Genomic DNA, 15,523 nt, shown 5'->3' on the forward strand with positions numbered 1-15,523 from the left:
GCATAACATTGTCACTTAAGTTAAAAAAATTTGGGTATACAGTTACACACTTGTGAGGTTATCTAATATTTTTAAATTTAGTGTTTAGTTTAACCAACCAATCCAATTATATAGAGTATCAACATAGAATTAGTCAGTTGTGTAAAAGCATGAACGAGTAAATCTTTAAAATTAAATAAGAACCCAGCTAAATGTTCTTCGTTTTATTTTTAAAACTAACATTTTAAAAATACCATGTAATTATTAAATACACATGAAACCTTAAACTTTGTATGAATAGGTATAAAAGGCATTTGTTGTAATATAAGTTATAAAATTAAAACATTTAACATTCATAACAGTGATAATTGACATAATTTATGCAAAGCAGCAATGGTAACAATTGTTTTACACGTTGCCTTATTCAAATGAGAAAGGTAACAAGGTTCTTTTGTGAAACAACTGGCAGTGTTGAGATTCAAAGAGTTGAAACATGTTTTAGGTTTAAAGAAATAAAAACTGATTTTTATGACTCTGACTTGTTTTTCATTAATTAGGCAGAATGGGGATGATTTCATGTAAATCAGTTAAATTATTTTAAAAGCTGCAAGTTTATATTAACATTAAAATAGCATCATTTTAACAAATTGATTCAATTGAACTAAATAATTTACATTTAACAAATTTATAGTAAGAAATTCTTTCTGTAATTACATTTTTATGACTTGTGCAACTGTATATGCCTTATGTACAACTGTAAGTCAACCACACAAAATAAAAATAGTAATTATTGAAAACCAATTAAAGTATGTGAAATAACAAAAAAATATGTGCGGTTCAGACAATTTTAGGCACATATGAGAGGTCAGTTGTTCACGAAGTATCTAGGGCAGAGTAAGAAGCAACAAATTCACTGTAGATAGATGTCAACACAAGTGTTTTTTAACCAAGTGACATAGCAAAGTATTAACTAAATGGAAAAAAAGCTTTTTGTTTAGATTTAAATTATAATTTTACATTTGTAGTAAATTATATAAAGCATACTATATAGTTCAAGAGAAGCAACTTTCAAGATATATAAGAATTTCTACAAAATTATAACATTGCATTTTTAGTAAATCATAAAAAGCATAGAATTTTTCTACTATGTTATTTTATTTAAAGAGAAACAAATATCTTGTGCAGTTAAAATCACACATTCATCAATAACACTAATGTATTCTACAACCCACTTAAGGTAATTTCCTTAAAAACAAAACATTAAAACTACAAAAACCTTGAGCCCTATTAAAAATTTATATTTGGTCCAGATTCGAATCATTCAACATAAAATTATTTACAGCATGACTTGGCTACTGGTATCAGCTCAGATCGTAACTCCATAGGCAGGTACTCACGAATGTGGTCATGTAAATCTGATGTTCCATTAATTAGACGCTGCCTGTGAAAGAAAAAAGAATCAAAATATAAAATTAGATATATTATGGTATCTGGGCAAGTATCCTTTCGATGTCCCTGGGTAACTGACTCGCAATAGGAAAACTAAAGACGGCTGACCACAATATCCCTTCAACTGCAAGTTCACAGAAAATTATTTCACTTGCCTATTTGACAACCAGGTCCAAAAGGGTAACTACTCCTGCTTAGGTGGTGTGGTTGTGTGTTGGGGGATACAATTACAAGACTGTTGATTTGAGTTCGAATCCCTATCATCAATTAATTAGTCTTTAAGTTGCATCAAGAGGCAGTCATTAAAGTTTATGGTTAAGTCAGGTAAAAATGATTGGGTATTTTTTACTAAACAAGCAAGTCAAAGCCACATACACTCTACTTCAGCTGCCTGATAAGTTTGAAAAGGTTCATGCATTTATTTTTATTAATTCAGTTAATTCCATCCTTAGTAAAATAAAATATCTAAGCAAAAATAAGTGTTTTTTGTAAATAAGCTCTGGATGTTTAAAAAGGAGTTTTCATTAATAAAATGTATTTTTGATTGATGAAAAAGACTTACGTTTTCATTAATAAAACAACATCTTTTTGATTGATGATCCTCCTGCCTGCATGTAGGGCATAGGCCTCCAAGGCCTTGAATGTGTCATCCCAGAAAATTTCTGACCTAGATGTAAATGATAGAAGTTTATTCAAAGAGACTGTAGCAAAAAAAATATTATGTATCTAAATTAGTTTTTACTAATGGATATCAATTGAAGTTTTAAAAAATTAGAACTTAAATTAATGAAGTATTAAAACTTATATTGAATCTTTGCAGTTATTTGCATTATTTTAGACCATTTTTGTAATAAAATATTATTCAATATAATTATAATCTTGACTAGAATTTGCTGCAATTTTCAATATATTAATATTTATATAGATTAGCAAATTTTCATCAAAATTAACCAACCTAGCAAACGTGGAACAGCAGCTTTATTAATTTTTCTGACATTTAAACCTATAAAAGTATATTTGACTGCTAACACAAAACTTCAAAATTAATTGATATATAAATGTTTTCCCAGTCTATACAAGGGATACTTTTACATACACATTAATGATCATATCAATGGCATCTTTTGAAAGCTTCATGCTTGAGTGACGCTCAGCAAAAAACTTGACAGAATTTCTTGGCAGAGTTATCTGTACATTTGTTGGCTTTTTCCTTGTTGGTGCTAGCAGTTTCCTTGGCAATACTTGTGAACTGTTGATAGAAAAATTACATTTGCGTTATTAATAAATGGATATAACTATATATATATATATATATATATATATATATATATATATATATATATATATATATATATATATATATATATATATATGTATATATATATATATATATATATATATATATAGGCATATTACAAATAAATGTAAATCACCCATGGGAAGTCTTTAAAAAAAATAAAATAATGTGAACGCTCGGAAAGAAAATTTTTTTAATGACCAATGTAGAAGCATTAATAATAAATTAAATTACCTTTTCTTAGATTTTTGCCTAGGCACTTGTTGAACAGTTGATACCATTCTAGGCTTTTTACTCATGCTTATATGGGGGGTAGTCAAAGGAGAAAGTCCGCTGTTGGAAGATGTGAATTGTATTTAATATTTTTCCAATGGATTTCCGTAAAAGCTTTAGAAATAAGATTCCTTCAGTAGTTATGTGTCATTGTTATCTATAAGCCCATGGTAGCAAAAAAAATTTCAAGATGGTTTCTCAAGATTTTTATACTTTTTTTTTTAATTGTATATTTAAATTCTAAAAAGTTACTTAAGATGACATAGCAACCTACCTGGGCAACTCATAACCCTCTTCATCGTCAGAGCTTTCGGCTGGATTCTTTAAAAAATTAATTAAAATAAAACATGAGCTTCTAGCAGTTGTAGGCTCAAACAAATATACAAAATTGATATGTCATTTCAAAACGTATTTCCAAAATATTTTTATTATACCGTTTTGTAAGCTTAACAATAAATTAAAAAATGTATTTTAAAGCAAAAAATTGTTTCAAAATTTGATGGTTGATAATTAGTTCATAATTTGTTTTTCACATTATTTTCATATCAATAACTAGATACTAGCTGCCCAGTATTCTTTATTTAGTTAAAGTAAAAGGTAATATTTTTTACACATAATTTAAAGTTTATAAAAGAGTAGTAATAAAATTTATTATTATAAGTCACCTACCTTCCTTTTTCTTTCTGCTGTATTTCCAGTCTGTTCAACCAAATTGTCACTGCCTATTGGATAGAAAAGTAAAAATATTTAATGAAAAAAGTCTATAAATAAATGTACTGTAGAAGGCTTACAATTTAGCAATTTTAATAATTTGTCTTTTAAATATATAGTGAAAGAGATAGCTAACTAAGTTTTTAGACCTTCCTTCTTCCTGTCCACAATTATTATAGAAATATACTTGATTGGATGGTTAAATACGAAGCCAAATAACTGTATTGTAGAGGGCACATACTTTAGCTATTTTATAATATATTCCAAAATTAATTGTATTCACTGGTTAAAGGTTAAGCTAAAGAGAAATTTGATTCCTCTTTTTAAAAAAAATAAAAAAAATTTCTTACTCTCCTCTTCCTGTTCTGGCAATAAAACCCTTGCCATTTGTTCACTGCTAGGTAACCTGTTCTCCTCATAGTGTTGTTCTTCATGCATTCCTCCCACCTCAGAATACTCATTCTCTATAAAAGGTTCGGAACCACCCACATCTTCAGCACCACCAACTCCAACCACCTGCCGCACTGCCTTTAGTTCCTCATACTGTCTCTCTGCTGGGCTTTCCTCCTGTGTGTAAACCTGCCCTCTCACAGCCACTGATTCACTCAATTCCTCCATGACGTCAACACTGGTTGGTCTCAGTGGACTTGCCTCAACCTGGTTCACAAGCATTGCTGGAACTGGCATGATGGAATCCAATACTACACCCTCAATATTTTGATCGATTGCTGTGGCTTCTTTATACTGCACATTATTCTGTACATTTTCTATATGTTCATTTGGACGATCCTTTTCATTTTGATATTTCCAATCATGCCTAATGGGAGATAAGTCTGGGATAGGTGGGGATGCGCTGGTCTGGCTCTGAGAGAAAGCAGAATTATCATGCAGCTTAGTGGAGTGGAAAAAAGCTTTACCACGCTGGACTGGGGTAGAGGATCTAGGCAAGTCGAGAACAAGCTCGCTAAAGTTTCTCTTCGATTTAAGAATATCTGGTGTCTGCGGAGCTTGTTTTGAGGCAGAGTTTGCGACAGCTGATCGCCTGGAGATACTCTGCTTGCCTAGTTTTTTGGTGGAGCTTGTGGTTTTTTTCTTCGCCGTCCTGGGTTTCTTTGTTCCACCAGGCGTGTTGGCCTCATCACTGCTGCTGTCGCTGATGTCATAAATACTCAGCACTGGTGGTGTGAGCTCTTGAGGTTCTGTGCTTTTTACAGAACTTCTGGAGGCTGAAGTTGTGACTTTTCTTCTAAGACTAGAACCACTGGGTGTTTGTGATTTTGGCTGCCGCAGACTTTTTGCTGTAAGGCTCAGCGAACTTGTCGCACTAGTTTCCCCAGGCTGTGAGTCCAATGCCTGAATGTTTTTTTCAACTCTTTCTAAAATAGGCATTGCATCTTCTTTAAGGGAAGGTAGGGGATCTTCAGTAACTAGAACATTATCCTTTTTAGCTTTTGCATTTTTAAATTTCTTTGAATCTGCTGTAAGAGTCTTTTCAGGTTCTGCAAGTGTCTTTTGTGCGAGGTTGATTGCATTTTTGTCAAAATTGAATTGCTTTACATTGCGTTGTTTGTGCTCTTTAGTTTCTGACCGATAACTTTTGTCAGATTCCTCTCTGCAGAATAATTGAATTTTTAAAATCATTTATTAAGCGAAAAAAAATAATTAACTATGTAAAAAAAAAATATGAAGAGAATAAAAGTTTTGAGACTTCAAAACAATTATCAAATTGGCTGTAATCAACTAAATCAAAACTAACTAGGTAATTAAAATATAACAATAATAAAATATATTGGAAGTAACTTTTTGAAAAGGAAAGTGGTTAGACTTGTAGTGTAATATGCTCAATGTGATATGCCACTAGTAACTATAGTAGAAAACAAAAAAGTTTGTTACTATTGAAAAATAAATTAATTAGGTAAACGAGTAATTAAAGAAATACAACTTTATAATAATCATTATCATCGTTTCCGTTCTTGCCTAAGACAAGTGGGGCAGATGAAGTACAGTTCATCTGCTTCAAAAACCTAGGCTTATAAAGGGATAGTGTGGTAAGCATTATGCCCAGCCTCGATTGTTTCCGTATCGCAAGTTAGGTACCCATTAGAGCTGGGTGGACTGAGGGATGTTACATTGTTTGTAATCTGATTCAACTCGAGACTCTCGGGTTAAAGGTCTAGCTCTCTATCACTAAGCCAGGCTGTCTCTATATAACTATTAAATGCAGGTAAAGTTAGAAAATCAAGCCAACTTTTTCCATTCAGTAAAAGCGTTGGGCGCTCAAAGGTGTAAGAGTTTTCATGAGTAGAGACGAAAAGTACATTTGGAGCCAGTAACAAGAAAAGGATGACTTAAATTTGAAGTTCTATACAGACTGTCACTGGTATTCATGTAGGACTTTCCCAATACAACACTGGCATTGGACTGGACTGAATTTTAGCCAGCTTGGTTTTCTAGTATTTCTACCTTACTTCTAGCGTACACTTGAAATGATTTTTAGGTAGCGTTAAAAATTTCAAAAAGCGTGTGTATACCATGTGGGGTTAAGGGTTGGAGCCTTCGAAATACATTTCTAGCCATAATGGGACGATGTACCATCGTGACCAGGAACATGCTTCGAGGCAATGAGAGGCTACCGATCTTTACATTTCATTTGTTACAGGGGATAGCGCGAACGCAGTCCCCCCTACGAAAAAATTACGCACCCGAGTCACCCACATTTGGGGTGATCGCAGGGGTCAACCCACACGAAGTGCAATGTGCAGGCCTCGCCCTGGGAGGACCTCCTTGCTGATCAAGGTGCCTCCTGTGCCAGGTAAGTATGCTTGAATAAGCGGCCGATTCACCACTTTCAGCGGCCATCGCAAGAATGTTATGGTGTTTCGTTTTCTGAATGGTTCACTCTTTTATCGAATCAAATACATCCCTCCAAGTGATGGTATTCGATTTGTCTGCAATTATGTACTACAGAAATTTTGTCAAACTTTGATAAAGCGCAAATCCTTTTAAAAGAATTATTACTGCGACATACAGTTCAAATGGTTTGGAATTAAACTGGCAGCAAAGGTTGCTTCCCTTTGTTGATCGTTTACATTTGTGCTAGCCTCCCTTTAAAACAAGCCGAACGCGATAATGCGTACTGATATTAAGAGATCGGAGCTACATTGTATGAGCGACTGATTTGATCCGTTTCTAATGCAGCGATTTCGATCTACGCTTCAAGAAAAGTTCATTTCCGATGACAAGGCAACGAGATCTCATTTTGTATCTAAGGAGAGGTTCAATTCGTCATTACAAATTCATGTTAAAAAGTACAAGTTTCAATAACAAAACAGAGTTAATATCACGATCAGCCAGGTGATATGGGGTTCACGACTGATGTTTACAAACATTTTAGACGAGACATCTTAAGAAGGGGCACATAATACTCATGTTGAATGCTTTTCATAACTGAATATCAGCGTCGTTAAAAGAGTTAACTGGCTATGTCTTAAAGTCACGAGGAAAGTTGACTCAATAATGCTCAACTCGGGGTGGGAAAAAATAAAGTAGGTTACTTTATTGTTTTATTTTTAAATTTAAGCTACCTATTTGTGTCTTTGCAAAAGAAAAGTACCTACTTTAAATAAACGTAGAATTAAAAAAAAAAACAAAAAAAAACAAAATAAATAATAAATACACCTTTGTAATAACAGTACGCTTTTAAATGCAGGTAAAGTTAGAAAATCAAGCCAACTTTTTCCATTCAGTAAAAGCGTTGGGCGCTCAAAGGTGTAAGAGTTTTCATGAGTAGAGACGAAAAGTACATTTGGAGCCAGTAACAAGAAAAGGATGACTTAAATTTGAAGTTCTATACAGACTGTCACTGGTATTCATGTAGGACTTTCCCAATACAACACTGGCATTGGACTGGACTGAATTTTAGCCAGCTTGGTTTTCTAGTATTTCTACCTTACTTCTAGCGTACACTTGAAATGATTTTTAGGTAGCGTTAAAAATTTCAAAAAGCGTGTGTATACCATGTGGGGTTAAGGGTTGGAGCCTTCGAAATACATTTCTAGCCATAATGGGACGATGTACCATCGTGACCAGGAACATGCTTCGAGGCAATGAGAGGCTACCGATCTTTACATTTCATTTGTTACAGGGGATAGCGCGAACGCAGTCCCCCCTACGAAAAAATTACGCACCCGAGTCACCCACATTTGGGGTGATCGCAGGGGTCAACCCACACGAAGTGCAATGTGCAGGCCTCGCCCTGGGAGGACCTCCTTGCTGATCAAGGTGCCTCCTGTGCCAGGTAAGTATGCTTGAATAAGCGGCCGATTCACCACTTTCAGCGGCCATCGCAAGAATGTTATGGTGTTTCGTTTTCTGAATGGTTCACTCTTTTATCGAATCAAATACATCCCTCCAAGTGATGGTATTCGATTTGTCTGCAATTATGTACTACAGAAATTTTGTCAAACTTTGATAAAGCGCAAATCCTTTTAAAAGAATTATTACTGCGACATACAGTTCAAATGGTTTGGAATTAAACTGGCAGCAAAGGTTGCTTCCCTTTGTTGATCGTTTACATTTGTGCTAGCCTCCCTTTAAAACAAGCCGAACGCGATAATGCGTACTGATATTAAGAGATCGGAGCTACATTGTATGAGCGACTGATTTGATCCGTTTCTAATGCAGCGATTTCGATCTACGCTTCAAGAAAAGTTCATTTCCGATGACAAGGCAACGAGATCTCATTTTGTATCTAAGGAGAGGTTCAATTCGTCATTACAAATTCATGTTAAAAAGTACAAGTTTCAATAACAAAACAGAGTTAATATCACGATCAGCCAGGTGATATGGGGTTCACGACTGATGTTTACAAACATTTTAGACGAGACATCTTAAGAAGGGGCACATAATACTCATGTTGAATGCTTTTCATAACTGAATATCAGCGTCGTTAAAAGAGTTAACTGGCTATGTCTTAAAGTCACGAGGAAAGTTGACTCAATAATGCTCAACTCGGGGTGGGAAAAAATAAAGTAGGTTACTTTATTGTTTTATTTTTAAATTTAAGCTACCTATTTGTGTCTTTGCAAAAGAAAAGTACCTACTTTAAATAAACGTAGAATTAAAAAAAAAACAAAAAAACAAAATAAATAATAAATACACCTTTGTAATAACAGTACGCTTTTAAATGCAGGTAAAGTTAGAAAATCAAGCCAACTTTTTCCATTCAGTAAAAGCGTTGGGCGCTCAAAGGTGTAAGAGTTTTCATGAGTAGAGACGAAAAGTACATTTGGAGCCAGTAACAAGAAAAGGATGACTTAAATTTGAAGTTCTATACAGACTGTCACTGGTATTCATGTAGGACTTTCCCAATACAACACTGGCATTGGACTGGACTGAATTTTAGCCAGCTTGGTTTTCTAGTATTTCTACCTTACTTCTAGCGTACACTTGAAATGATTTTTAGGTAGCGTTAAAAATTTCAAAAAGCGTGTGTATACCATGTGGGGTTAAGGGTTGGAGCCTTCGAAATACATTTCTAGCCATAATGGGACGATGTACCATCGTGACCAGGAACATGCTTCGAGGCAATGAGAGGCTACCGATCTTTACATTTCATTTGTTACAGGGGATAGCGCGAACGCAGTCCCCCCTACGAAAAAATTACGCACCCGAGTCACCCACATTTGGGGTGATCGCAGGGGTCAACCCACACGAAGTGCAATGTGCAGGCCTCGCCCTGGGAGGACCTCCTTGCTGATCAAGGTGCCTCCTGTGCCAGGTAAGTATGCTTGAATAAGCGGCCGATTCACCACTTTCAGCGGCCATCGCAAGAATGTTATGGTGTTTCGTTTTCTGAATGGTTCACTCTTTTATCGAATCAAATACATCCCTCCAAGTGATGGTATTCGATTTGTCTGCAATTATGTACTACAGAAATTTTGTCAAACTTTGATAAAGCGCAAATCCTTTTAAAAGAATTATTACTGCGACATACAGTTCAAATGGTTTGGAATTAAACTGGCAGCAAAGGTTGCTTCCCTTTGTTGATCGTTTACATTTGTGCTAGCCTCCCTTTAAAACAAGCCGAACGCGATAATGCGTACTGATATTAAGAGATCGGAGCTACATTGTATGAGCGACTGATTTGATCCGTTTCTAATGCAGCGATTTCGATCTACGCTTCAAGAAAAGTTCATTTCCGATGACAAGGCAACGAGATCTCATTTTGTATCTAAGGAGAGGTTCAATTCGTCATTACAAATTCATGTTAAAAAGTACAAGTTTCAATAACAAAACAGAGTTAATATCACGATCAGCCAGGTGATATGGGGTTCACGACTGATGTTTACAAACATTTTAGACGAGACATCTTAAGAAGGGGCACATAATACTCATGTTGAATGCTTTTCATAACTGAATATCAGCGTCGTTAAAAGAGTTAACTGGCTATGTCTTAAAGTCACGAGGAAAGTTGACTCAATAATGCTCAACTCGGGGTGGGAAAAAATAAAGTAGGTTACTTTATTGTTTTATTTTTAAATTTAAGCTACCTATTTGTGTCTTTGCAAAAGAAAAGTACCTACTTTAAATAAACGTAGAATTTTAAAAAAAACAAAAAAACAAAATAAATAATAAATACACCTTTGTAATAACAGTACGCTTTTAAATGCAGGTAAAGTTAGAAAATCAAGCCAACTTTTTCCATTCAGTAAAAGCGTTGGGCGCTCAAAGGTGTAAGAGTTTTCATGAGTAGAGACGAAAAGTACATTTGGAGCCAGTAACAAGAAAAGGATGACTTAAATTTGAAGTTCTATACAGACTGTCACTGGTATTCATGTAGGACTTTCCCAATACAACACTGGCATTGGACTGGACTGAATTTTAGCCAGCTTGGTTTTCTAGTATTTCTACCTTACTTCTAGCGTACACTTGAAATGATTTTTAGGTAGCGTTAAAAATTTCAAAAAGCGTGTGTATACCATGTGGGGTTAAGGGTTGGAGCCTTCGAAATACATTTCTAGCCATAATGGGACGATGTACCACCGTGACCAGGAACATGCTTCGAGGCAATGAGAGGCTACCGATCTTTACATTTCATTTGTTACAGGGGATAGCGCGAACGCAGTCCCCCCTACGAAAAAATTACGCACCCTAGTCACCCACATTTGGGGTGATCGCAGGGGTCAACCCACACGAAGTGCAATGTGCAGGCCTCGCCCTGGGAGGACCTCCTTGCTGATCAAGGTGCCTCCTGTGCCAGGTAAGTATGCTTGAATAAGCGGCCGATTCACCACTTTCAGCGGCCATCGCAAGAATGTTATGGTGTTTCGTTTTCTGAATGGTTCACTCTTTTATCGAATCAAATACATCCCTCCAAGTGATGGTATTCGATTTGTCTGCAATTATGTACTACAGAAATTTTGTCAAACTTTGATAAAGCGCAAATCCTTTTAAAAGAATTATTACTGCGACATACAGTTCAAATGGTTTGGAATTAAACTGGCAGCAAAGGTTGCTTCCCTTTGTTGATCGTTTACATTTGTGCTAGCCTCCCTTTAAAACAAGCCGAACGCGATAATGCGTACTGATATTAAGAGATCGGAGCTACATTGTATGAGCGACTGATTTGATCCGTTTCTAATGCAGCGATTTCGATCTACGCTTCAAGAAAAGTTCATTTCCGATGACAAGGCAACGAGATATCATTTTGTATCTAAGGAGAGGTTCAATTCGTCATTACAAATTCATGTTAAAAAGTACAAGTTTCAATAACAAAACAGAGTTAATATCACGATCAGCCAGGTGATATGGGGTTCACGACTGATGTTTACAAACATTTTAGACGAGACATCTTAAGAAGGGGCACATAATACTCATGTTGAATGCTTTTCATAACTGAATATCAGCGTCGTTAAAAGAGTTAACTGGCTATGTCTTAAAGTCACGAGGAAAGTTGACTCAATAATGCTCAACTCGGGGTGGGAAAAAATAAAGTAGGTTACTTTATTGTTTTATTTTTAAATTTAAGCTACCTATTTGTGTCTTTGCAAAAGAAAAGTACCTACTTTAAATAAACGTAGAATTAAAAAAAAAACAAAAAAACAAAATAAATAATAAATACACCTTTGTAATAACAGTACGCTTTTAAATGCAGGTAAAGTTAGAAAATCAAGCCAACTTTTTCCATTCAGTAAAAGCGTTGGGCGCTCAAAGGTGTAAGAGTTTTCATGAGTAGAGACGAAAAGTACATTTGGAGCCAGTAACAAGAAAAGGATGACTTAAATTTGAAGTTCTATACAGACTGTCACTGGTATTCATGTAGGACTTTCCCAATACAACACTGGCATTGGACTGGACTGAATTTTAGCCAGCTTGGTTTTCTAGTATTTCTACCTTACTTCTAGCGTACACTTGAAATGATTTTTAGGTAGCGTTAAAAATTTCAAAAAGCGTGTGTATACCATGTGGGGTTAAGGGTTGGAGCCTTCGAAATACATTTCTAGCCATAATGGGACGATGTACCATCGTGACCAGGAACATGCTTCGAGGCAATGAGAGGCTACCGATCTTTACATTTCATTTGTTACAGGGGATAGCGCGAACGCAGTCCCCCCTACGAAAAAATTACGCACCCGAGTCACCCACATTTGGGGTGATCGCAGGGGTCAACCCACACGAAGTGCAATGTGCAGGCCTCGCCCTGGGAGGACCTCCTTGCTGATCAAGGTGCCTCCTGTGCCAGGTAAGTATGCTTGAATAAGCGGCCGATTCACCACTTTCAGCGGCCATCGCAAGAATGTTATGGTGTTTCGTTTTCTGAATGGTTCACTCTTTTATCGAATCAAATACATCCCTCCAAGTGATGGTATTCGATTTGTCTGCAATTATGTACTACAGAAATTTTGTCAAACTTTGATAAAGCGCAAATCCTTTTAAAAGAATTATTACTGCGACATACAGTTCAAATGGTTTGGAATTAAACTGGCAGCAAAGGTTGCTTCCCTTTGTTGATCGTTTACATTTGTGCTAGCCTCCCTTTAAAACAAGCCGAACGCGATAATGCGTACTGATATTAAGAGATCGGAGCTACATTGTATGAGCGACTGATTTGATCCGTTTCTAATGCAGCGATTTCGATCTACGCTTCAAGAAAAGTTCATTTCCGATGACAAGGCAACGAGATCTCATTTTGTATCTAAGGAGAGGTTCAATTCGTCATTACAAATTCATGTTAAAAAGTACAAGTTTCAATAACAAAACAGAGTTAATATCACGATCAGCCAGGTGATATGGGGTTCACGACTGATGTTTACAAACATTTTAGACGAGACATCTTAAGAAGGGGCACATAATACTCATGTTGAATGCTTTTCATAACTGAATATCAGCGTCGTTAAAAGAGTTAACTGGCTATGTCTTAAAGTCACGAGGAAAGTTGACTCAATAATGCTCAACTCGGGGTGGGAAAAAATAAAGTAGGTTACTTTATTGTTTTATTTTTAAATTTAAGCTACCTATTTGTGTCTTTGCAAAAGAAAAGTACCTACTTTAAATAAACGTAGAATTAAAAAAAAAACAAAAAAACAAAATAAATAATAAATACACCTTTGTAATAACAGTACGCTTTTAAATGCAGGTAAAGTTAGAAAATCAAGCCAACTTTTTCCATTCAGTAAAAGCGTTGGGCGCTCAAAGGTGTAAGAGTTTTCATGAGTAGAGACGAAAAGTACATTTGGAGCCAGTAACAAGAAAAGGATGACTTAAATTTGAAGTTCTATACAGACTGTCACTGGTATTCATGTAGGACTTTCCCAATACAACACTGGCATTGGACTGGACTGAATTTTAGCCAGCTTGGTTTTCTAGTATTTCTACCTTACTTCTAGCGTACACTTGAAATGATTTTTAGGTAGCGTTAAAAATTTCAAAAAGCGTGTGTATACCATGTGGGGTTAAGGGTTGGAGCCTTCGAAATACATTTCTAGCCATAATGGGACGATGTACCATCGTGACCAGGAACATGCTTCGAGGCAATGAGAGGCTACCGATCTTTACATTTCATTTGTTACAGGGGATAGCGCGAACGCAGTCCCCCCTACGAAAAAATTACGCACCCGAGTCACCCACATTTGGGGTGATCGCAGGGGTCAACCCACACGAAGTGCAATGTGCAGGCCTCGCCCTGGGAGGACCTCCTTGCTGATCAAGGTGCCTCCTGTGCCAGGTAAGTATGCTTGAATAAGCGGCCGATTCACCACTTTCAGCGGCCATCGCAAGAATGTTATGGTGTTTCGTTTTCTGAATGGTTCACTCTTTTATCGAATCAAATACATCCCTCCAAGTGATGGTATTCGATTTGTCTGCAATTATGTACTACAGAAATTTTGTCAAGCTTTGATAAAGCGCAAATCCTTTTAAAAGAATTATTACTGCGACATACAGTTCAAATGGTTTGGAATTAAACTGGCAGCAAAGGTTGCTTCCCTTTGTTGATCGTTTACATTTGTGCTAGCCTCCCTTTAAAACAAGCCGAACGCGATAATGCGTACTGATATTAAGAGATCGGAGCTACATTGTATGAGCGACTGATTTGATCCGTTTCTAATGCAGCGATTTCGATCTACGCTTCAAGAAAAGTTCATTTCCGATGACAAGGCAACGAGATCTCATTTTGTATCCAAGGAGAGGTTCAATTCGTCATTACAAATTCATGTTAAAAAGTACAAGTTTCAATAACAAAACAGAGTTAATATCACGATCAGCCAGGTGATATGGGGTTCACGACTGATGTTTACAAACATTTTAGACGAGACATCTTAAGAAGGGGCACATAATACTCATGTTGAATGCTTTTCATAACTGAATATCAGCGTCGTTAAAAGAGTTAACTGGCTATGTCTTAAAGTCACGAGGAAAGTTGACTCAATAATGCTCAACTCGGGGTGGGAAAAAATAAAGTAGGTTACTTTATTGTTTTATTTTTAAATTTAAGCTACCTATTTGTGTCTTTGCAAAAGAAAAGTACCTACTTTAAATAAACGTAGAATTAAAAAAAAAACAAAAAAACAAAATAAATAATAAATACACCTTTGTAATAACAGTACGCTTTTAAATGCAGGTAAAGTTAGAAAATCAAGCCAACTTTTTCCATTCAGTAAAAGCGTTGGGCGCTCAAAGGTGTAAGAGTTTTCATGAGTAGAGACGAAAAGTACATTTGGAGCCAGTAACAAGAAAAGGATGACTTAAATTTGAAGTTCTATACAGACTGTCACTGGTATTCATGTAGGACTTTCCCAATACAACACTGGCATTGGACTGGACTGAATTTTAGCCAGCTTGGTTTTCTAGTATTTCTACCTTACTTCTAGCGTACACTTGAAATGATTTTTAGGTAGCGTTAAAAATTTCAAAAAGCGTGTGTATACCATGTGGGGTTAAGGGTTGGAGCCTTCGAAATACATTTCTAGCCATAATGGGACGATGTACCATCGTGACCAGGAACATGCTTCGAGGCAATGAGAGGCTACCGATCTTTACATTTCATTTGTTACAGGGGATAGCGCGAACGCAGTCCCCCCTACGAAAAAATTACGCACCCGAGTCACCCACATTTGGGGTGATCGCAGGGGTCAACCCACACGAAGTGCAATGTGCAGGCCTCGCCCTGGGAGGACCTCCTTGCTGATCAAGGTGCCTCCTGTGCCAGGTAAGTATGCTTGAATAAGCGGCCGATTCACCACTTTCAGCGGCCATCGCAAGAATGTTATGGTGTTTCGTTTTCTGAATGGTTCACTCTTTTATCGAATCAAATAC

The 15,523-nt window shown here is 36.2% G+C and overlaps 1 protein-coding gene and 7 non-coding genes across 8 annotated transcripts in view; all 8 read right to left on the reverse strand.

Annotated features, from left to right (window-relative positions):
* Positions 1-15,523, reverse strand: part of LOC131939763 (centromere protein T) — a 25,905-nt gene continuing 10,382 nt past the window's right edge. Inside the window, exons 5-11 of the mRNA XM_059298251.1 lie at positions 4,060-5,321; positions 3,668-3,720; positions 3,273-3,319; positions 2,960-3,058; positions 2,525-2,677; positions 1,991-2,095; positions 1-1,420 (exon numbers count right to left, since the gene is read on the reverse strand). Of these exons, the coding sequence (XP_059154234.1) occupies positions 1,312-1,420; positions 1,991-2,095; positions 2,525-2,677; positions 2,960-3,058; positions 3,273-3,319; positions 3,668-3,720; positions 4,060-5,321 (1,828 nt within the window). The 3' untranslated portion in view covers positions 1-1,311. The remainder of the gene's footprint in view (positions 1,421-1,990; positions 2,096-2,524; positions 2,678-2,959; positions 3,059-3,272; positions 3,320-3,667; positions 3,721-4,059; positions 5,322-15,523) is intronic.
* On the reverse strand, positions 6,366-6,529 carry LOC131939773 (U1 spliceosomal RNA). Its single transcript, XR_009386464.1, has one exon. It is a non-coding gene; the product is annotated as a U1 spliceosomal RNA (small nuclear RNA).
* LOC131939782 (U1 spliceosomal RNA) lies at positions 7,851-8,014 on the reverse strand. Its single transcript, XR_009386472.1, has one exon. It is a non-coding gene; the product is annotated as a U1 spliceosomal RNA (small nuclear RNA).
* LOC131939783 (U1 spliceosomal RNA) lies at positions 9,333-9,496 on the reverse strand. The gene has a single exon (XR_009386473.1). It is a non-coding gene; the product is annotated as a U1 spliceosomal RNA (small nuclear RNA).
* On the reverse strand, positions 10,815-10,978 carry LOC131939779 (U1 spliceosomal RNA). The gene has a single exon (XR_009386470.1). It is a non-coding gene; the product is annotated as a U1 spliceosomal RNA (small nuclear RNA).
* LOC131939784 (U1 spliceosomal RNA) lies at positions 12,297-12,460 on the reverse strand. Its single transcript, XR_009386474.1, has one exon. It is a non-coding gene; the product is annotated as a U1 spliceosomal RNA (small nuclear RNA).
* On the reverse strand, positions 13,779-13,942 carry LOC131939785 (U1 spliceosomal RNA). Its single transcript, XR_009386475.1, has one exon. It is a non-coding gene; the product is annotated as a U1 spliceosomal RNA (small nuclear RNA).
* On the reverse strand, positions 15,261-15,424 carry LOC131939774 (U1 spliceosomal RNA). Its single transcript, XR_009386465.1, has one exon. It is a non-coding gene; the product is annotated as a U1 spliceosomal RNA (small nuclear RNA).

This window comes from Physella acuta, unplaced genomic scaffold (genome assembly GCF_028476545.2).
Source record: "Physella acuta isolate Inbredline_101_S28 unplaced genomic scaffold, ASM2847654v3 ptg000292l, whole genome shotgun sequence".
Classification (NCBI taxonomy): Eukaryota; Metazoa; Mollusca; class Gastropoda; family Physidae; genus Physella; species Physella acuta.